Source organism: Poecilia latipinna, unplaced genomic scaffold (genome assembly GCF_001443285.1).
Source record: "Poecilia latipinna isolate Pla-1442-1.1 unplaced genomic scaffold, P_latipinna-1.0 Scaffold3751, whole genome shotgun sequence".
Classification (NCBI taxonomy): domain Eukaryota; kingdom Metazoa; phylum Chordata; class Actinopteri; order Cyprinodontiformes; family Poeciliidae; genus Poecilia; species Poecilia latipinna.
In genome coordinates this window covers 3829-25729 of record NW_015116367.1, presented here as the reverse complement: position 1 = coordinate 25729, position 21901 = coordinate 3829, and the positions used below count along the sequence as shown (strand labels likewise).

The 21901-nt window shown below is 40.2% G+C and overlaps 3 protein-coding genes across 5 annotated transcripts; 2 read left to right on the top strand and 1 right to left on the bottom strand.

Annotated features, from left to right (window-relative positions):
* The first annotated feature begins 657 nt into the window (after positions 1-657).
* Positions 658-4247, top strand: LOC106941579 (crystallin J1A-like). Of its 2 annotated transcripts, none has more exons than XM_015024653.1 (10): positions 658-710; positions 1341-1407; positions 1522-1698; positions 1880-1978; positions 2073-2165; positions 2243-2399; positions 2558-2673; positions 3680-3757; positions 3842-3981; positions 4086-4247. In XM_015024653.1, exons 2-10 carry the CDS (start codon positions 1341-1343, stop codon positions 4182-4184), a joined length of 1026 nt encoding a protein of 341 aa, XP_014880139.1. In that variant the 5' UTR covers positions 658-710; the 3' UTR covers positions 4185-4247. The 2 variants fall into 2 exon arrangements, with proteins under 2 accessions (XP_014880139.1, XP_014880138.1); XM_015024652.1 differs by lacking the exon at positions 658-710 and adding an exon at positions 717-823.
* A 3605-nt stretch (positions 4248-7852) lies between these two features.
* LOC106941578 (translation initiation factor eIF-2B subunit epsilon-like) lies at positions 7853-16191 on the top strand. 2 transcript variants are annotated; one of them, XM_015024651.1, is made up of 16 exons: positions 7853-7956; positions 11021-11145; positions 11246-11431; positions 11524-11701; positions 12292-12372; positions 12448-12525; positions 12619-12931; positions 13014-13159; positions 13681-13825; positions 13912-14013; positions 14095-14196; positions 14890-14980; positions 15069-15192; positions 15278-15403; positions 15499-15609; positions 15911-16191. In XM_015024651.1, the coding sequence occupies exons 2-16, from the start codon at positions 11048-11050 to the stop codon at positions 15971-15973; spliced, it is 1944 nt and encodes a 647-aa protein (XP_014880137.1). In that variant the 5' UTR covers positions 7853-7956; positions 11021-11047; the 3' UTR covers positions 15974-16191. The 2 variants fall into 2 exon arrangements, with proteins under 2 accessions (XP_014880137.1, XP_014880136.1); XM_015024650.1 differs by lacking the exon at positions 7853-7956 and adding an exon at positions 10606-10811.
* A 616-nt stretch (positions 16192-16807) lies between these two features.
* Positions 16808-19604, bottom strand: LOC106941580 (mitochondrial ubiquitin ligase activator of nfkb 1-A-like). Its single transcript, XM_015024654.1, has 5 exons — positions 19412-19604; positions 19148-19274; positions 18980-19067; positions 18768-18888; positions 16808-17625 (listed from the first exon to the last, which is right to left on the bottom strand). Exons 2-5 carry the CDS (start codon positions 19262-19264, stop codon positions 17133-17135), a joined length of 819 nt encoding a protein of 272 aa, XP_014880140.1. The 5' UTR covers positions 19265-19274; positions 19412-19604; the 3' UTR covers positions 16808-17132.
* Between the last annotated feature and the right edge of the window lie 2297 nt (positions 19605-21901).

Here is a 21901-nt window from a genome sequence, read left to right as displayed (position 1 = left end):
AATAATTTCACTCAATAAAGGAAAAATATGCTTTAACCAAAAATGCACCAGACACAAACCTACAGTTTATGTTAAAGTTAAATTTCTTCTTTGACAATGAGCTTCGATGTTCTATGTTATTTTCTATCTGCTGAGCCTGCGATTTGCAGATCAAACAAAGACACTCTTAACTCTCTATATAGTCACTTAAAGTACCTATTCTAACACATATATAGCTAGTATATTAGTTATAAGTTGCATATTTAAACAAAATTTAGGAAAGTGTATTTTTGTTGCTTTTTGTTTTGCTTAAAATGAATCATTTTATAATGCTCCAGATGTTTTATTTTAGTCTTAAAATATCAGAATTTGCAGGTACCTTCGTATTTTTGTCTGTCTCAGTTATTCAGAACTTGATTAGTATTTTTACGAAGTACTTTTTTATTCTTCTTTGATTCTTGGAGGATTACTTTTTACTTTTACTCGACCAAAAATATGTTGAAGTAGACCTACTCTCTTGCTGGCTGCTCTGCCCGTCTCTGGATATAATATATTTATAGTATATATAATTAATGGGAGTTCTAGCCTTTAAAAATTATAGGTTTAATGAATTTCTTGTTCCTAAGTGTTCAAACGTATTAATCACGTGATCAGGAATCGGCGCAGGACAAAGCGCTACGTGGGGGGCGGGGTTATCTTAACTGCTTCCGGTGTGGGCGGGAACCAGCACGGTAAGTTTGATAACACTGCAGGAACATTACGTATCAATAAAACAGTAATTATTTACACTGGAGAGCTGAAACAACCCGCGGAAGGTTTTCCACCCACTGACAAGGGGGCTAAGGTCAGACTTTTGATCTTCAGTCTATGTTAATGCAAATAATAGCTTAAATAGCTTTTTTAACGTCGCTGTCACAGTTACGGAATAGTTGTAGATTGAGCCACCTCGCAATGAGGTTTGACCTGCCAATCCTACCACAAGCAGCGTACTGGAAAGAACCTCACCACGTTAAACCTGCGTTCAAATAAATGAACGAGTGAATGTCAGTGACCTCTAATCACTGCTACTATTACTGCGTTGGTGCCCAGCTCCAGTCCAGGACGGCCAGAGTCAAGGAAAAACAAACAAAAAAGAGTACATTTCAGCTTTTATTTTTAATTATTTCAGTTTTGGTCCTCCATAACTGACTGAGACCTTTTGAGTTAATGTCGAGAAGGTCATTCAGGTGTATCGTCAGCATAGTTTTCTTAAGATGATCTTAAGTGGTGTGATAAGGAGATACAAATGTTTTGAGTTCTTTTTTCTCTTAGTTGGCAATGATATGGCAAGAATGAATCGTATGCATTCATTGTCTTGACAGATGACTTCAGCTGTGGCCAACAGAGCAGTAGGAGCCATTGTTGGATCAGCTGTTGCAGATGCTGCAGGCATAAGTTTTTCCCCTGCTCCAATCCTTAAGAAATAATCAAATACAATTATTGTGGAGGTTCATTTTTTGATATGATTATATGAAAATTGTACGTGTGATTCATCCGCTGCAGCTCAGCCCCTCCACTGGGTGTATGATCTCCAGAAACTGAAGGGGATCTTGGCTCAGGATCCAAACCCGGAGTTCCGTTCCGAGTCGGCCAATCCCTTCTACCGGAGGCAGACGGGCCAGCAGAGCTGCTACGGAGACCAGGCGTATGTGCTGCTGGAGTCCCTTTCAGAGTGTGGAGGTGGGGCTCGCCTATTTTTTATGTCATAATTCGATGTTCTACTTTTAACACTCATGGACTTAAAATGAGAGTAAATACTTTGTATACAGAAGATGGTGATTATTACTAAAAGTTCATTAAGTATTTGAGACAAACTCCTTTTTTGTCACCAGCGTGTGACTTTATAGACGTTTCTTACCAGGTCTGAATGTTGATGATCTGAAGCAGCTGACACTGAAATTCTTTGGACCAGGGTCAGAGTATGACACGCCGGTCAATGATCCGTACCGAGACCGGAATGGTGAGAAATCTGTACACTTAATATGATTATGGGTAACATTTTTAATAAAGTTGCTTTATCAATGTGATACTAATGGACGTTATTTTATTTCCAGGCCCAAGACCTCAGCTGCCGATTGAAGGACCATGGAGACAAGCAAGCTTGAAGAGTTTCTTAAAGAATGTCGATGCGGGCAAAGAGGAGACAGGTAAAGGACATTCACTGGTTGAAGTCTTGATCTTAAGAGGCACGTTGGGTTCAAGCATTTGGTTGTTTTCTTTGCAGGCTGTGAGACGGACTGTCAGATTGACGGCATAGCCAAGCTGGCTCCTATAGTGGCTTTTTACGCCGGACAACCGGACATGCTGGAAAAAGTTGAACAGGCCATCCGAGTCACCCAGAACAACGACGAATGTGTCGCTGAAACTCTGGCGGCCGCAAGGTCTGTACGCCCCCGAGCACCGTTTGATTACTTGAGCTTACTGTCGCGTGTTGAGGGTAGCGTTTCCACCAGACTGTGGGGATTGGTGTGTGTTCAAGTAGCGTGAAAGCTTTCGCGAAGCACCACATCTTAGACGACAAACTGGATTCTTGCCTCAGGTTTCTGGAGCATTTTATCCTGACTGGTCCAGACCCAAATGTGCTGGATGTAGTGCTAAATCAGCTCAGTGACCCCAGCAGAAAGCAGCCACAGGACTTGGACAAAGCAGTGATCGGTGAGTGAACTCTGCAGGCATTGCTGCTTTCTCTCTTGAAGTCACGAGACCGAATCATGGGATTTAAGGCACCATGCTTCCTCATTCTGTGAAAGGTTTGTGCAACAATTTGCCTCAACAAAACCTGTCTGGACGTGAAGATAAAGAGCTGTTTAACATTTGTATTGATTGGTAGTATTCCCTCATTTGGTATCTTATATTTAGGGCTGCGAGTAATGATGATCCCAGTAACTGATTAATCTAACGATTATTTTGACAATCAATGAACTGCATAAACAAATGTGCACATTCTGCAAATTTTTATTTAACCACTTAATCCTTTTTATTCAGTATTAAAACACATTAATATGCAAACTAACAGTTAATACAAATAATTTCTTGAATAAGAAAATAAACATTTTATTGTATAAAATGCAATAACCACATTTCTTTAGTGAATGCTTCGTCATTTGTAGCAAAGGATGCATCTGCAGATAAAAAAACTATCAACAGGGAAAAAGCTCAGATCTTTCTGCTTGACTTATCAATACTTAAATATAATAAATAGGGCTGATCTATTGAGTATCTTTTGGATTAACCGATTAATAACTGAATAGCAAAAGATGTCTGGTAGTAGATTGTTCAGATTTTTACAGAATTTGAACCAAGTAAAAATATGCCACACATCAATACAGTGTAGGGCTAATAAATGTTAGCTAGGTTTTGGATTAACCAGTTAATAATTGGATAGCAAAATGTGTTTAGTAGGCGTTTTTCTTCTTTTTTTCTTTACAGAATTTGAACCAGGTGTAGCTGAAACTACTTGAGTTTTGGTTAGAACTTAATCACAGATAAATATTTTATCTTAAATGCAAACTCCATATTTTTTGTAAAGTTTTGGCTTAATTAGTGCGCTCCAATTAACAATTAATCAGTACCTAAATTTGTTGAGAATTACTTCAATTGCCGATTAATCCGTTTAATCGTTTCAGCCCTATTCATATTCCTCCCATTCTGCGGCTTTCAGGGCACATTCATCAAGTGAAGGAGAATTTGTCGAAGCGTCCACAGGAACTGATCCCCGCTGTGTTTCCCAACACATGAGGTATGTTTAACCAGCTTCCACCAACTTCACTAAACTCCAGCCTGACTCGGATCAGACAAGTAACGGGTGCAATACTCACTGCAGGTTTGCCAGGTGCATTCCAGGCAGCGCTGCATGGAGTCCTGACAGCCGAGCACTTTGAGGCGGCCATCAGAGACACCATGAGCTGTGGAGGGTGCACCTGCAGCAGAGCCTCCTTCATCGGAGCATGCGTTGGAGCCCAGGTGTGACCGTCTCTTAATTCTTCGTTCTAGTCTCTCGTTCTCCCCTGGCTTTTGTCTGATGATTTTTTTTTTCTTTTTTAATGTTTTTGGTTTGGATTTTTCAGATTGGGCTTGAAGGAATCCCAGCTTCGTGGCTTAGCAAAACCTCACGATCCAACTCCGTGCTGGCGCACGCCAAGAAGATCGCCAGCCACCACCTGTAAGATTGCAGTTCGCAGCATGAGGCGGACGAGAGCGTTGTGAAAAACTGTTGGACTTTTGCAGAGCTGCTAATGAAGGCTTTTGTCTAAACTTAGGTGTGACATGAGCCAGATGTTTTTGTCTCTGTAAAAGTTGAACATGTTGAGTTCAGATGTTCCGGAAAAGAGTTTTATTTTTCTTCACCAAAGTCTTTTCTAAGTATTGATTTAAAGCTTGATCAGGAACTGTCTACTATTGTTGAAAATAACTCGTGTAGGCCACCATTCAGTTTTTTTTTTTATTTTTTTTTTTATCTTTGATTTAAGGACATGTAACCAGATTGATTAAATACAACTGTCATTAATTAAAGCTTATTAATGACAATTAATTATTTCTTCAGGTTATTATGTGTAGCCTAACTAAATTAAACTGTGACTACTTAAATCATCAATGTAAACAGAAGAAACCACTGCAGATCTAACTGCAGCTAACTGAGGCTTGAATGAACGACCTTTGATGATGTTAGCTGTACATATTTTTGTCTGTTAGATTTTGCCGTATTTTGTGTGAATTTTCAAATGCCTTATAATAGAGACATGGAAGAAATGTCTGCAAACAGACTTTCTGCTGCAAATCTGTTAACAGTCTTTGTCATTACTGGACATAACATTTCACATAATCAAAAAATCATAGAAATAAACAATATAAATTGATTGATGTCCTACTTGGCCTCACTAAAAGCATGCTTATTAACAATTCTGAGTTTCTCATAAATCCTTTATTGTTACTAGCTAAATATCATATTCATTGTTCCAGGTAGGGAAAGCCATGCTTTGCTGCATTTTACAATGAAATTAACTTGCAGTTTTAGGTGTGACCCAGACAGCAAGAGCAATGGCAGAAAACGTTTGGGCAAACGTAGATGTAAGTGCAATGGCGGAAAATTATTTCTTGTTGGCAAAAATAAAAGTGTTACAGCAGAGCCGCGTGAAGATGAAGAAAGAAAATGAGCAGCTTCAAAAAGCTTGAGGACGAAAATCGAGCGCCTCACTGGTTGCCAAAACAACAATGCAAGCAGCTGGCAAGCAGAAAATGAGATCCTGGTAAATCAAAATGAACATTATAAAAAAAAGATTAGGTCTCTAAATTTCAACTTGGAGGAAGCCAGAGTAACAGTTAAGTGATTGAAAAGTGATTATGATGCCATGGTGAGATTAATTGTGCTCCTTGAACGGACACATAAGACAATAAGACAAAATGCAGAGGCTTCATTGAGAGAGAAGTCCGAAGAACTGGAGAGACTGCAAGCAGAGAATAAAAAGCTCCATGAAGAAATCTTTGATTTGAAGCAAAAACTTCAAAACATTAATTCCAGGGTGGCAGCAAAATCCGAGGATGTCCCTCGGAGTTGGCTCCGGTGGTGGGGGAGGAAGCCGGTCAGACCTGGCAGGCCCAAACGTGTTGTGAGGATCTGCTGGGAACGTCTGGCGGAGTCCCCTGTGAGACGAAGCTTTAACTCCCATCTCTGGCAGAACTTCGAACACATTCCAGGGGAAATGGGGACATTGAGTCTGAGTGGACCATGTTCCGTGCCTTCATTGCCGAGGCGGCTCATCGGAGCTGTGGCCGCAAGGTTGTTGGTGCCTGTCGCGGCGGCAACCCTCAAATCCGTTGGTGGACACCTTCGTTGAGGGATGCTGTCAAACTGAAGATGGAGTCCTATTGGGCCTTTTTGGCCTGTGGGACTCCAGAAGCAGCTGATGGGTACCGGCGGGCGAAGCGGCATGCGGCTCGGGTGGTCGCTGAGGCAAAAACCCGGGTGTGGGAGGAGTTTGGAGAGGCCATGGAGAAAGACTTCTGCACGGCTTCGAGGCGATTCTGATCCACCATCTGGCGTCTGAGGAGGAGGAAGCAGTGCAGCACCAACACTGTTTATAGTTGGGATCGTGTGCTGCTGACCTCAACTTGGGATATTGTGGGCCGGTGGGCGGAATACTTCGAAGACCTCCTCAATCTCACCAACATGCCTTCTGTTGAGGGAGCTGAGCCTGGGGACTCTGGGTTGGGCTCTCCAATCTCTGAACAATAATACTTGTGAATATTACTTGTTATTAATTTGATGTTAAGAGATGAACGTTGTTTTCTGGTAACAAACTGTCACGAAGTATAAATCAGATTTTTACATTTGCATTGAATATTTCATACTATATTCACCACCAATGACAAAAAAAAAACATTTTCATCTTTCTGAAAAGTTCACCAACTGCAGTTCTTAAGTAGTATGACAAACGAGCATAGGAAATCATATGTTTTTTGAACAATAACAATATTTGTTGTTAATCTGTTACTAAGAGTTGAGAGCGTTTTCTGGTAACCTAGTGTCACGAAGTAAACATCTGATTTTTATTTTTACATAATTTTCCAACTGTAAATTTCTTGTGTCTAAGCACATAAGCTGCACATCAAAAGATTTATACTTCTTCACAAAGTAATAAATCAGATTTTTACATTTGAGTTGAATGTCTGTTTTATAATATATTAAAAAAGAATGACCAAAAACAAACAAAAAAAAAAAACACTTTCACTTTTCTGAAAAATTCGCCAACTGCCCAATTCTACTTCAGTAGTATTTCAAAAGAGCAGAAGAAATCTTGTTTTTTGAACAAAAATATTTGTTGTTAATGTGTTGCTAAGAAACCAGCGATTTTTCTAGTAGCGAACTGTCACGAAGTATAAATCAGATTTTTACTTTTGTGTTGAATGTCTGTTTTATATTTTTTGTCATTATTTACTACTAATGAAAAAAAAACAAAAAAAAAAACATTTTCACTTTTCTGAAAAATTCACCAACTGGACAACTACAGTAGTAAGTAATGTAAGTAGTAATTCAAAACAGCAGAGGAAATCTTATGTTTTTGAACAATAACAATACCTGTTAATCTGTTGCTAAGAGATGAGAGTGTTTTCTGGTAACCTAGTGCTATGAAGTAAACATCTGATTTTTACCTTTGCAAAAACAAAAATCAGAAGAGTGCTTTATCTTTAGCAAAACATTAGCAGTAGACTTTTCCCTAAAATAATCTTTTTAGTCATTTTGTTTATTTATTAGTCATGCTTAGCACACTGAATGGAGGAAGTCAATATAAGACAACATGCTGATTATACCCCACATGCCACTGGCAGCATTTAGGCTACCATTAGCATTTTGGCTAATTTGAGCTTATACACAAATTTTAACTTACTGAATGGAGTAAGTCCATGTTGCTCTGAATGCTTGTGACTGTCCACATGTTATTGAGTATGTAACTTACTTTAGCACTGACGCTAATGTTTAGCATCAGAACGATGGGTTCCAAATGACAGGAACACTTTGGCAGGCCATGGTTAAATTTCTTCAGAAATGTTCTATTTATAGGTTATTGTTAATGCGGCTCGTACCGCTGCGTGTCCTCCCACAAAAAAAAAGGTATCAAAACGTGCGGCTCGATCGAGGGCTATTATTTTTCTTGGGGTTTCGAGTAAAAATGGCGACGTAAAAAGTTGGAAACGAGCGAAATTTTTAACTGCCGAAATGCAGAGTGTAACTGAAACCAACTGCCGTCCTATGCTCTCATACTGCTCTCATTCATAGCGGAACACTGAGTTAATACAGAGGAGGGCTGAGCAGGCCGTTAAAAACTACAATGATGGTGGAACACTGAGTTACTACAGAAAGCTGAGCTGGCATTTAGAAATATAGAAATAGCACCATGACGAAACACTTAATACAGAGAAGATGGCAGAAGAGCAAAGGAAGTAAGTACCATATGACTCATGAAACCTGACAACCACATTGGACTGTCGAAATGAGAGCATCACATAAACTACGTCATCAATGTAAACAGAAAAAAACCGCTGCACATATCTACAGTAAAACGACACAACTTACTGGGGCTTGAATGAACCATAAACATAAGAATAGACGCCTCATGGACCGCTCTCGCCTATTGTCGCTGATGAGATTTAGGGCGGCCATCTTGGAGCGGTCCACCACTCCACTCAGCGTGATGTGTTTAGCAGGCACAATTACGTATCAGCGCATTTAATCGATCATAACACGCTTTTTTTTTTTACTTTTTTGTTACTCAGCAGATGAGATTGAGTCCAAAATCCGATGCGAGATTCATCCGTCCTGCAGTGAATCCGTCTCTCTCTAAAGATATCTCCCTCTTCTTCCTCACATCGTGTCTTTAGGAAACCTTCAAAACAAAAACGGGAAGTATCTTACTTTTGACAGAGTGAAAGAATTATAAATACTAGTCTTTACCACCTGTGTAAACTTTGCTGGTGAATGTTATAACACATAATATAAGTTTTATAATATATGTTACATTGTTTCATTTCTAATGTAGGCTATTGTGTCAGATAATCTAAGTCAATGTTAGAGAATAATTAATGTTTTAGATTTACGGAATCTCAGTTAGCCTTCATAGCGGGGCTGAACCCCGGTATTACACTATAGCTAATATTAGCTGGTATCTCGCCGGTGGACATAAATACAGTAAAGTAATATTCTAATCACAATATATACACAATAATATGTCCATCTTACTTGTGAAATGTTGTCTGTGGAGCCCTCGCATCAATAATCCATCGATCAGAACAACAATATCCCTCAGTTCTGAGGCATCTTCTGCTGTTTTGATTGAGCAAAGGAGGAAGGTATACCGCTCCAAGATGGCCGCCGTATTTCCTGCGCCGGAGCAGCCAATGCGGGTCTACTCTTATATTATGTCTATGGAATGAACGACCTTTGATGATGTTAGCTATAGAATTTAGCTTTTCAGTTGTTTTCCTGATGGAAGTTTCAGATTCAGTAATTTATAATAGTCCAGGTTTTTTGCAAATAAAAGCAAATATGTTTTTAAAAACACCCAAATCTTTTCTGTGCATTTTAAAACATATTTTCTTATGTTAGATTTTGCCTTAGTGAGGTTTTTGTGTGAATTTTCTAATACTTTATAGAGACATGGTAAAAACATCTGCTAACAGACTTTTGGCTGCAAATCTGTTACAGCAGTCTTTGTCATTACTGGACATGACAAAGAACATTTCACATACTGTAAATGTATAACATTGTGTGCAAGGAATCCATATGGGGGCCAACTTTTAATGTTATTGAAGTAAATTAGCTATTTGATTTACTCATTTAAGATGTGGACATTTACAGTTATTTAAATCAAGTTGTGAATAACTTTTTTTTAATTTTTATTTTTTACAGCAAATCTGAATGTGTTTTATTTTGCCAGTAATTTTGATGTCCTTGACTTCTGGTTTGATACACCAGTTAGTACTGCACTTCATTTTTACTTTTTATGTGTATTTTGTCTGTTTTACAAACAACAGAGGATTAAAAAGAAGTATTAGTTCGATTGGCAGATTATTTAACTTATGGGAAAAATATCTTGTTAAAAGTATAATCTGTCAGTGGAACTAGAACTTTAAAAAAATAATATTATTAAAAAAGCTTCTTAAAAGTTACTTGTAAGTTAGTTTTGTCTTATTTCACATGTTCTAAAAAAGTAGACCTTTTGTATGATTTCTATATACATTATCAAATATCCATCCATTTTCTTTACACCCTTATCCCTTAGTGAGGTTGGGTTGCTGCCTACCTCCTACGTTCTGGGTGAGAGGTGGGGTACACCCTGGACAGGTTGCTAGTCTGCTGCACGGCAACACAGAGACAAACAACCATGCATACATGGGGGCAATTTGGGGAGGCCAATTTAGCTGACATGTTTTTGGACTGTGGGAGGAAACTGGAGTACCTGGAGAAAGCCCACGCATGCACATGCAGAAAGACCGGGGCCAGGAATTGAACCCAGAACTTTCTTGCTGCAAGGCAACAACTCTACCAACTGCACCACTGTGCAGCACATTATCAAACATATATTATTGTAAAAACAAATCACTTCATACTGAAATTGTGTATTTCAGATATTATAATGACATAGATATGAATATCAAAAAAAAAAAAAGCAGTCCACTGAGGCCTTGGGGCCCCAAGCGGCTGCTTAGTTTGTTTATACCTTGGGCCAGCCCTGGTAAAGAAACATGATAATTTTACAAATATCTTTAAAAGTTGCCTCTCAGGTGTTATTTCAGTCCATTTTCTCATCAATGTGCGAGAGTTTAGAGCGATGCGCTGTCGTAGGTATCTGTGCAATCAGCTTCAATGACAGTTATGTGAGCTGCAGGAGAAAAACTAAATTTCTTGAGGAACATGACGAATTTAAATGTTTTTACATGGCTAATTAAAATCAGCGGGGAGAAAAAAAAGAGTTTTGACGATTATTTTCAATTATTTTCTGTGAAAACAACCGTCAAAACTATTGTTTTCACAGTTTTCTGCCATGCACCTGCGGCACCAAAAAAAAAAAAAAAAGACTGTCCCTTCTCCGCCACCGTAGTTGTTTCTGACGACATAATTGGGCTCCTGGGAGTCAAACATGGCTAATAAAGGGGGAAAACAGAGCCGCTCAAGCTCCGGCTTTACTGGGAGGAAAGGTGCCGGGGAGCAGGAGGAGGAGGAGCAGCCGCTACAGGCCGTTTTAGTCGCTGACAGCTTTAACCGGAGGTTTTTCCCGGTGACCAAGGACCAGCCGCGGGTAGGCAGCGAGCTGTGCTAGCTGACGGTGCTAACACAGGCTAACTGAGTGATGTCCATGCTGAAAGGAGAGATTCAGTCACACAGATGCAAGCTTGTTGTTGGATGTTTACAACAGACACCGGAAGTTTTATTAAGTTTAAGACGTGTTTATATGTAAAAGCAGTTTCATAACTTCTTTACTATGTTCACCCTTTCTTCTAATGTCAGGCTCTGCTGCCGCTGGGAAACGCTGCTATGATCGACTACACCCTGGAGTTCCTCACCTCCACCGGGGTGCAGGAAACCTTCGTGTTCTGCTGCTGGATGGCCAGTAAAATCAAGGCCCACTTATTGTGAGTGTATCCATTGTGTGTGCGTGTGTGCGTGCGTGTCTGTGTGTGTGACTTTTGTTCAAAGCTAAGATGTCGAGATGAACCTGACTCTGTCCTACAGGAAGTCAAAGTGGTGTAGACCCTCCTCTCCTAACACGATCCACATCATCACATCAGAGCTGTACCGTTCCCTTGGTGATGTGCTTCGGGATGTTGATGCAAAGTCTCTGGTGCGCTCTGACTTTGTGTTGGTTTATGGAGATGTGGTGTCCAACATCGACATCAGTCAAGCCCTGCAGCATCACAGGTATGAGACCCGCACCAATGTTGAGCTTAAAATGGATTAAGTGATAAGGGATTACGACTTTTGGGTAATTTTATTTATCTTTTGCTCCGCAGGCATCGGAGACAGATGGACAAGAACATTTCGGTCATGACAATGATCTTTAAGGAGTCCTCGCCGGGTCATAGGTCCCGCTGTGAAGAAGATGATGTCGTCGTGGCGATGGACAGCAAGAGCCAGCAGATTTTACACTACCAGAAAACACAGGGGCTAAAGAAGCTACACTTTCCGATGGTAACTGTCTATAAAAAAAAAAAAAAAACACGATTATTGTGGAGAAATTATCATATTTTTTGAGGATTTTTATATTTTCTAACATTAAATCCTCAAACTTTAAGGTGTTCTATTGTTTGATGTCACAATAGAATACACAATTGTGAAAGGGATGCATATTTTTAAAATGTTTAGCAAAAATGTCATGATTTTTGTTATGCTTAATTGTAATACAGTATAATTCCTCAACCATCCCGTTTTTTTAGTTTTTTTTTTAAATATTTTTTTGTCTTTAATTTCCATCAAAGTAGGTGGCATTGGAAAGGTCTGAAAAAGTTTTAAATTTGACTGTCTGAAACCTGTATCTTGTTTGAAGACTGTGGATTCATGGTGCTTGATTATTTTGTCACATAGCATTTTATACAACATGTTCAGTTTTAAACTCATCCTACCAGAGCTCCTTTTCCTGCCACTTTACTGTCATGCAATGTTGGTCTGTTACATAGAATCCTACTAAAATGCTCTAACGTTTGTGGTTGTGATGATGACACAAGATATCTAAATGTTGAAGGAGAATTGATTCTTTTTGACAAGCTGATTCTGTTTCTCAGAATATTTTCCACAGTGGGAGTGATGAGTTTGAAATCAGGCATGACCTCCTGGACTCCCACATCAGTATCTGCTCTCCGCAGGTCAGTTTTAATCCAGATAGACCCTAATTCTGTGACTGGCTGAGGTAACGTGTGAGCCTTCTTGTTTCCTTTCAGGTTGCTGAACTTTTTACAGATAACTTTGACTACCAAACCAGGGACGATTTCGTCCGAGGAATACTGGTCAACGAAGAGGTGCTGCTCAGGATTTTCACGTTTTATATATATATTTATTTATTTTTTCTTTTCCATAGTACCGTGGCTCTAATTCTTTGTCTCGGGTTACAGATCCTCGGCAATCAGATCCACATGCACGTCACCAAAGACGGCTACGGCGTCCGAGTTTCCAACTTGCTCATGTACGATTCCGTGTCTTCGGACTTTGTGCGTCGATGGTTTTACCCCCTCACGCCGGAGTCCAACTTCACGGACCAGGAGGGACGCAGCTGCACCTACTCTCGCCACAATGTCTACCGGGGATCCGGGGTCAGCCTGGGTCACGGCAGCCAGATGGTGGAAAACGTTCTTATAGGCTGCGACACCAGCATAGGTGCCAACTGCTGCATCTCCAACAGCATCATTGGCGACAACTGCACCATTGGTGAGCTCTCTAAGCAGTATGTCTGGGGAGGAAGAGTTGTGGAGGTTGCGGGGATAAACAGTATATTATTTTCCTGATCCAGGTGACAATGTAACCCTGGACCATGCCTACATCTGGAATGATGTTCACATTGCCAGTAACGTGGCGATCAGACAGTCTGTGGTCTGCGACAAGACCGAGGTCAAAGAGGGCGTGACCCTGAATAAGCAGTGTGTCCTGGCATATAATGTAAGTGAAGATATGTCTGGTCATTGAAATGTAATGACAGGGTTTCCCCCCCAGAAAATACAATTAAAATTAATTAAGTTGTTTACTATTGTCATTCAAGACACTTTTTTGTTTCAAGTGTCCAAACTGTTTTGGCCCTTTATCTGTGACTTGGTACTTTATTTGCTGAAGTTGTCACTGAAGAAACACTTTAACCATTATTTACCATCACGGCTAGTGGTGTGCATAAAAAAAATCTGTAATAGATAAACAAACGATGCTTAGCCTAGTGGGGGAACAAGTAAAGCCTGGAGACCCGCCAGGCTTATAAATGCACTGGGAGAAACCCTGTTTGATGTTTTGAGGAGCCGACGATGCTAAACGACTCCACACATATCTGTGTTAGATCAGTTAAAATAACTAGAGCAGCAGGTTTTTGGTGTTTTATCTTTTTATATTGAGGTTTTACCTCCCAGCCCTACGTATCGGCGATAAATCGTAAATGAACACATTTGTGATGATCGGCGTGAACCGTTTTCCAGGTGGTGATTGGGTCAAACATGTCTCTGCCAGAAGGAACCGTGGTGTCCATGCACCACCCAGACGAGGAAGAGGAGGACGACGCTGATGAGTTCCTCAGTGATGACGCCGAGGTCGGGCAGAGCAAAGACAAAACCAAACAGAAAAGTGTGTATTATTTCCCCATGATGCGCGTGTGTTCTGAAGTAGTTCACATGCAGTGGCATAAAGTGCGTTTTTAACGTGCCTTGCAGTTTTTAACCCAGCGGAGGTTGGAGCAGAGGGGAAAGGTTATGTCTGGAAACCCGGCGGTCTGGATGACACGGAGGAAGAGGAGCTGTCCCAGGGCCTGTGGGGTAGGAGAGCAGCTCTCAGCGTCTCACCCTGGCCGGTCCCAGGATGTTCGTCCTCATGAAGGTTTGCTTTTCGTCGGCCAGGTTTGGTGTTGAACCCAGATCCTGAGAGCGACAGCGAGGACAGTGAACCTGACGGCCCCGATGACCTCATGATTCCCTCACCTGAGATGGACGACGTTAAAGGTGACGTTTATTACACATAATTGAAAAGTATTCAAATGAACTGCAGCTTAAAAAGTACACAGACCTACCAACATTAATTAGCCGGTTTCTGATTTACATCCAATTATGCGGTCAATTAACAGTGAGCAAACAATTTAAAATAGACCAGATACATTTATCATGAGGTTTATGGTTCAAATATATATTCCTGGTCATAAACAGATGAACAAAGAATTATTCCTAAAACCGAACGGTGAAAAACTTGTCTTATAAATTGCTAACCATTGGCATAGTAGCTATCACTAAGCTAAACTTATATTTCCAAGCAAAACAACAGAAAATAACAGCAGCAGAGACACAACTTGCATTGGTCAAAACTGATTTGAAGCAGCTACACCTTCAACCAGCATGCTACTTTTACTCTCCATTTCTTTTCACCAATAGGTGGCGCCTCTGAACTTCATATTAAAAAATGAGAAAACGAAACTTGGGGACCTCTGTCTAAAATAAAACTGCTAACAAATAAGGGTGATGCATATTATATGTTGAAGATTTTACAATAATACCACTGCAGAAGTATTTTCCAAAAATATCTAATTTAAGATGCGTATTTAAATTAGTCTGGAGAAGAGACAGGGGGTTTGGCATGAGAAACATCAGGCATCTGTTACTCTGAAGTCCAGAGAATTATCATTGTGGTTTTCTGTGCTGCAGTCTTCCAGATGGAGGTGATGGGGACTCTGCAGCGAGGTCTGGAGGAGAACATCGGCTGCGACAACCTGGTGCTGGAGATCAACTCTCTCAAGTGAGCCGAACCTCCGAACCTGCTCACAGCCGAGCCGCTTCCTCCACAACCTTTTGTGTATCCTCGCTCTACGTCTGTCTGTCTCCAGGTACGCCTACAACATCAGTCTGAAGGAGGTGATGCAGATATTAACCAGCGTAGTGCTGGAGTACCCCTTCCAGCAGCAGGGCCCCAACCTCACGCCTTCACAATACGTTGCTCTGCTTCTACCTGTATGTATCGCACCGACATTTCTCATCAGTTTTGGTAGAGAACTGTAGTTTTAATTCCCCTTCTTCTCCCTCCCTTTCTATTTAGCTGTTGAAGAAATGGGCACCAGTCTTTAAGAACTATGTGAAGAGAGCCCAGGACCACCTAGACTGCTTAGCTGCCTTTGAGGAACACTTTCTGGAGCAGGAGAGCCACTGGCCTGCTATGGTCAAGGTCAGGACCAAACGGCACGACCAAACAGAGCAACTGATGTTATCATTTAAGCGATGGCCATCCAGTCTGTATGCGTTGTGCTGTTTGCATCTAAGGTCCTCATGAGCATGTACGAGCTAGAGATCCTGGAGGAGGAGATGATACTGCGCTGGTTTTCTCAGGGAGCCACGACAGACGCAAGCAGACGGCTCCGAAAGAACCAGGGGGTGAGTCAGAACTCGGGTCAAGAAAACACTGAGATAACAACTTAGGGCTGGACGATACAGCTGATTGCTAGGTAACCAAAGAGTGAGTCAGTCGATGCCAACAACCATGCTTAGCCAGCTGTGAGAGCTTGAGCAGCTCAAGCTTTTCTTCTGCCTACTTTTTTTTATTATTAAGATCATATTATGATTTACTCCTGAAATGCCCTTTTTGGAAATATTTAAAAGTCACTGCCTCTGTCTTCATCCCCAAACCTTCAGTAAATCAGTATATGTGACCTTGATTTCTGATGTCCATTTCCAGCTTCAGAAGTTCATCCACTGGCTGGAAGAGGCCGAGGAGTCTTCAGAAGAAGATGGGGAGTAACGTGGAGCACTTAGTGATAGTTTTAACTTATGAACTCTTTAGCATACGCTGCCGTGTGACGGATGCAGCAGCTTCAACACCCTGCAGAATCTGCTCTCTGCAGGTAAAGCAAACATCCATTATTATCACAGACATCTAACTCGCGTCCAAAACTCTTGTGATCATAATGCTTGTAAGAATAAAGAACAGGCAGTCAGTCTGCTCAGACTGAAGCGTCACCATTTCTTTTACTTTTCTCTTTCGTTTGGAGTCAAAAAGACTATAAATTAAAACAGTCCTATCGTGTGTCACAAATATCTATCTCTGCAAAAGGACTGAAATCATTTTCCACTGGTAAAATTATTAAGCTTGAATAAGATTCACAGTAAAAATATTGGAATAAATGTATGCTTGGACTGGGCACAACCTTAAAAAGTCTTTTGCTTTTTAAAAATGTAATTTGGCCTTAAATATGTCAATAACAGGCCTTACATTTTGTTGTGGCAGGACTATTTAATTCTGCCTGGGAAAAATTTGAGTACTCAGACATCTTGACTTTGTTCTTTTTGACTCAAAGTGGTTGAGGCGACCTCTAGCTAGCTAGTTAGGCTAACTAACTAGCTAGGCTAGCTAGCTACGCTAGTTAAGCCTACTTAGACCTTTGTTGCATTGCAAATTCATCTCCAGGGATGAATTTATAAGTTTTTCGTTTTTGAATCCAAACCTTAATTTAAAAGTTTTTAATTAAAGTTAAATGTGAAGTTTTAATGTTTTTAATGACTTAAATTTGACTTACTGAAACCTGTAGATACGCTTTGGAGCAGAAAAAGCTGCAAAAACATTTTCACCAAAATTTATTTAAAGGTACACCTTTATTAGACGAAAAACTTGTTTCCTTGATTAAAAAGCAGTAAAAATGTCCCAAAAATAATGCAACTAAAAGCTTGTGTTGCTTCACATCAATTAGTATGTTCACATTATGTCCTTCGGTAGTCACTAATCATAGCACTAACTGTCATTAAGGTCAAAAGCTTTGAATTGGTCCACTTGTGCTTTAAAATCTTTAAAATACGTTTCGGTGTTGCGGTTAATAGGAATATAAAGCATGAATGGTGGCTGTTTTTTTTGGTCTTTTCTAAGTGGAAACTTTAGGCACAGTTTTAAACCAGGAGGTCTGCGCCTATCTGGGTCTGTCGTCCGGTTTTCCGAACGCTTTGTACAAGATGCCGGCGAACAGAGAAGCCGCGGTGAGGCCGGTCACAGCCGACAGCGTCTTCCACATGCTGGCCGAAGCCTCGTGTCTGTCCATGAAGCTCCTGTAGTCGCTGGGCAGCAGGATGTAGCTGCGTCCGTCCTGCGGGGCCCGCAGGCTGACCACCCGGCCTCCCTCCAGCACCACCTCTCCGAGCCCCGTCAGGCTGCTTCCCACACGCAGCATCTGTTCGCTCTCCACCATGGCCACGGGTTTCTCGCCACTCAGACCCTGCGCCACCATCTCCGCCAGACCCTCCTGAGCGTGTCTCATTTTGGAGTAAACCCTCTCCATGTAGCACCCCGAGGCCTCCAGGGGGTTCTGCACCTTCACGTGAACGTCGGCGATGTAAGAACCGGGCTGGACTAAACTGAAGGGGACGGAGTTGTTGGTCTCGTTCTTGTTGATTGTCCGGGAGTTCCTGAAATAGAAGCTGTTATAAATGACTGATATTTACACTTAAGTGACATTTAGTTTGATGGACAAATTGAATATAATGAGGAATTGTGAAGCGGAAGGAAAATTACATTACATTACAAATTACACATTAAAGTCACAAAAATGACTGCAATGACTTAAAAGAGACATTGTAGTTTTAGCTTTCTTGTTCATTAAAACCTAGAAAAAAACATAGAAGCAACATTCAAGTCTCTTCACAGATCCACAGCTCAGGTGGGAAAGTCTGAGAGTACAAGAAAAGGCAATGAACTCCTAAGAAATACCATTGCGCGCCACACTGAATACTTCAGTTCTGCTGTGAAACACGGTGGTGACAGCATCATGCTTCCTCTGATACAGCAGAGGTTTTGTTTTCCAGCTGCGCTACAGTGGAATGACTTGGGCGAAAACGTATGCATGTGTGGCAGAATAACCCAGACCAAATTTAGAATCTGTCGCAACACTTGGAAATAAATGTTCTCGGATGCCTTCAGCCTTAGTTGCCTGAGTTTGAGATATTTTCCAAAGAATGGAGGAAGCTGCTGTAAAGTATTTTTACAAGTATTGTAGTACAATTGTGCTAGCCTGGTTTCTTCGTTCAGACAGTCTGGAACCATCAGCTATTGAGAAACAATTGCTTCCTGGAGGTGTTTGTTGAAGTTTTACATTTTTCCCAATTGCTAAACATTTGGTTGTGAGGGATACAATGTGCCGGTTTGACACTATGAAGTTTACCTAAAATTGCCTGCTCTGTATGCAACCACTGCAAAGAGTGCCGAGCTGAACGAGGTGGCTGTTAATGTTGATTCGATATGTGGAAGTGTGACCTATAGAGACTTAACAGCTTCGTTCACTTCCTCCACTGCCATCGATAAAACTACAGGCAGACTACAATTCTAAAACTGTGCAGAAAATCACAACTTCTACTGTCTGCTGATTGGCTCGGTTGAAATTGTACCTAAGAAATCCAACTTAATGGGAGAAAGCCCAGACAGAGCACTGAAAGGAGATGACAATCAAACAGCAATGGCCAGACTACATTTATGCTCTCCTTAAAATCCGCTGAAAGATGTAGTTACAACAGAATATTCAAATTATCAACCTTTGTGAGCGAGTTATAGTTACCAAGTCCTGGTGACATGGCTCCAGTATTTCCAGTGCTCTTCCACTACAACCTTCTGAATCACACCATGGCATCGAGGGACAAATTTGCTTTGCAGGACCTCCCCATCAGCCTGAACAACGCCTTCACACAGACAGACAGAAAACTGAAAGTCTTCAAAAACTTCACATTGTACAAAAGTATAATTATAATAATAATAGAGACGGGTTTCTACCTTCAACAGCAACATACTGGAGTCGTTTGTGCGAAGATGCGTTCAGCACTTTAAGTAAATGGTCATCAGGTTTGAAAACTGGGATTTTCTAAAAAATGAGAACAAATTTCAGTCGCCATGAAACAAGGCACAGCTACCTTATAGATTCACAACAGAGGCCAAACTTGCCTTGAGCAGTTTTATCTCCTCCTTCTTTCCCCGATAGAGGTTATAAAACAAACCGGAGAAGGCAATGCTGGTGCCCATTCCGATCAAAACCAAGGGGTGTGGAGAAGAGTCACCCATAGCTGAAAACCTGGAAAGTGAAACAGTTTATAACAACCTGCATGGCAAAGCAGAGAAAATGCTGAGGATGGCAGTGTTGAAACATGAGTTTAAAACGGATCAATTACATTGTATTTTAGTTTCAAACTGGATAAGTTAAAAACAAACCTTTATCTAATAAAACCGAAGGGTAAAGGAGTCACATAAACGTGCTGGAGCAACAGAAAACGAAACAAAGGCTTAGTTTGTAGTTTCAATTCCTTGTTTTCTTGATGGCGTCACAACTACTCAACCAATAGAATTCCAGCTGTACTTCTCTTGTCCAGCAGGTGGCAGCAGCGACGTGAGAAGTCGTTCAATTTTCATTCACTTAATCCCGTTTCAAGGATAAGTAATCGGGTACTTTGTAACAATTTGGCTCTGCACTGTCTAAAATCAGTGTTTGATATAATATGGATTATTTAAACAGTAATGCGTCATAATATAATATTTTTCTATATATGATTAAACATTTCTAGTGTCTGTCCATTTGTTTTTAACCTACAAAGTCCTGCAATACTCTAATTTATGATTATTGAAATGTTAATTGATTTCAGTAACTGCTTACTAAGTGAAACACATAATGGAGAAGAATAACGCCCAGAATGATATTCTCCAACCTTTATTTCTGTTAATTATGATTATTATTCACAGCTAATGAAAACATGACAAGATTATAAAATTACATCAGACTCATAATCGTAATAATAACAATAATAATAAAAATAAATAATTCTAGTACAGACATCTATTCTTAATGAAAATGATTTATTACTTGATCCTTTTAATTAAGTAAAAAAAATGCTTCTCATGAATAATATAACCTGGCAAATTTCTAACTATTTGCAAAGTTATATATAAAAAGTCTAAAGGTGCAAGAGTTGTTCTTTTTGTCTAATTTAAGTTATTTTAATTAACTCTCTGATGTTCTGCCTTGTACTCATTGCTCTGGGAAGACGACCACTACTCCATGTTAGCTTTGTGTGTTTTCTGCTTCTTGTGGTGGTGTGTTACAGAGTAAACCTGCCAGCATGAATGATGCATTTACGACTGGGATCATTTCTAAACTGAGTAATGATGCATTTATTTTTTTATATTTCCTTCAGCTTTTCTGACAGACATATGAGTGTTTCTAAAGCACTCGTGTAGATTTGAACTGTAAGTATTTTTCTCATTGACACCATCTGGCTCATTTGCTTCAATACAAAATGATTTATCTTATTTTATTTTATTTTTTCAGTTTTCCCCTTTTTTTGTGGAAAATATAAAATTACCACATTTGCAGTTCACCTGCATGTTCAAATCGTTCACGCCGAACAAAAAAAAAAGAAAGTGTCACAAATGTGGGCTGAAAAGCTTTGAAGTGCTCATGGCTGCTGAAGCGTATAATTAAGAGTTACAGATCCTTCCTCAATAGCAGGCTTTCCAGACAAAGCTTGAGTGAATTTTGAGTCTGAATGAGACCGAATGCTGCAATTTCCTTCGCTATGGTAACCTGGGCCGCCAATTTGAGCTTATCAAACTGACTTTTAAAGATAATTACATGCTATACATAAAGACATGCTTTGATATATTCAAATCAGATAATTCAGAAGCATTAGCTTGGTTAGCAGTAACACTGTCCAGAAACTGTCCAGAAAGGATTTAGGATTCACTTTGCTGTTCACTTTACTTTGAGTAAAACAATATTTTTTTTGCTCTCCCATCAACTACAGCATCTTGAAGTCTTCAAAGAGTGATAGCAACTCCAGACCATCACACTACCTCCACCACATTCAATCTCCTTTTTCTGAAACCTTCTGTTTGTTTTGCACCTGACATAACGAGAAAAACGGCTTCACTTTAGTCTACAGAATATTTTCCCAAATTTCATCAAGATATTTTTAAGCGAAAGGTAAGACGAACCTTTCTGCTTTTATTTTTAATCAACTTGGAGCTGCAACTAGATCCCTTTTTTTATTTTTATATGAAGCTATTTCTGGAATTCTGCTCATCATGGCTGAGAAGGTGACGTTCATGTTATACTTTTGTCATTTTCTGAGACGGATTTGGCTCTTTAGAAATAACGGCTCATTCCAGATGCTTCATGTAAGCTGGCTGTATCCATTCCAACACCAGTTCTCGTGTTTATTTAATTTCTCTTTGGGATCAATAAAGTATTTTTTGCTTTTTCAATTGAATTCAATGTGTATTTGGGATGATGTCCTTGTTGGCACACGCAAGTTTCAAAGTATCTGTTGAATTGAAATGAAAGTGAAGAATTAAGAATGAATCGTTTGTCTGTAGGTTTGCTTTGTCCAAGGCACAGGAACCGCTTGCAGCAGATTAACCCCATTAACATAATGCTGCTACCGCTAGCCCTGAAAGTTGGACGCTTCGCCCTGACTCCTTCAAACACTTGGTAGCATTTTGGCCATATTTGATTTTTGTCGACTTTGAGGTTTAGTACAGAAGGCAAGTCACTTGCCTATGTGAGGGGTTGCAAATTTAAATTTTGCTATTCTTACTGTTTGGGTCAGATGGTTAAAACATTTGGGTGTTTCAACCGGACCATGAACCTGAACACATATCCACAGATGTTCTGGAATGGGTAAAACAGGTTAACCATAAGTTTTTGGA

Bases quoted from the DNA above. Each gene is read 5' to 3' on its own strand.
- LOC106941578 (XM_015024650.1), top strand. From the start codon at position 10,653: ATGGCTAATAAAGGGGGAAAACAGAGCCGCTCAAGCTCCGGCTTTACT. The intron at 14,014-14,094 runs GTAGGAGAGCAG...TTCGTCGGCCAG, and splicing joins GCTGTCCCAGGGCCTGTGGG to GTTTGGTGTTGAACCCAGAT. The intron at 14,981-15,068 runs GTGAGCCGAACC...GTCTGTCTCCAG, and splicing joins CTGGAGATCAACTCTCTCAA to GTACGCCTACAACATCAGTC.
- LOC106941580 (XM_015024654.1), bottom strand. From the start codon at position 19,264: ATGGGTGACTCTTCTCCACACCCCTTGGTTTTGATCGGAATGGGCACC. The intron at 19,068-19,147 runs GCAAGTTTGGCC...CTCATTTTTTAG, and splicing joins AGGAGATAAAACTGCTCAAG to AAAATCCCAGTTTTCAAACC. The intron at 18,889-18,979 runs GTAGAAACCCGT...GTCTGTGTGAAG, and splicing joins CCAGTATGTTGCTGTTGAAG to GCGTTGTTCAGGCTGATGGG.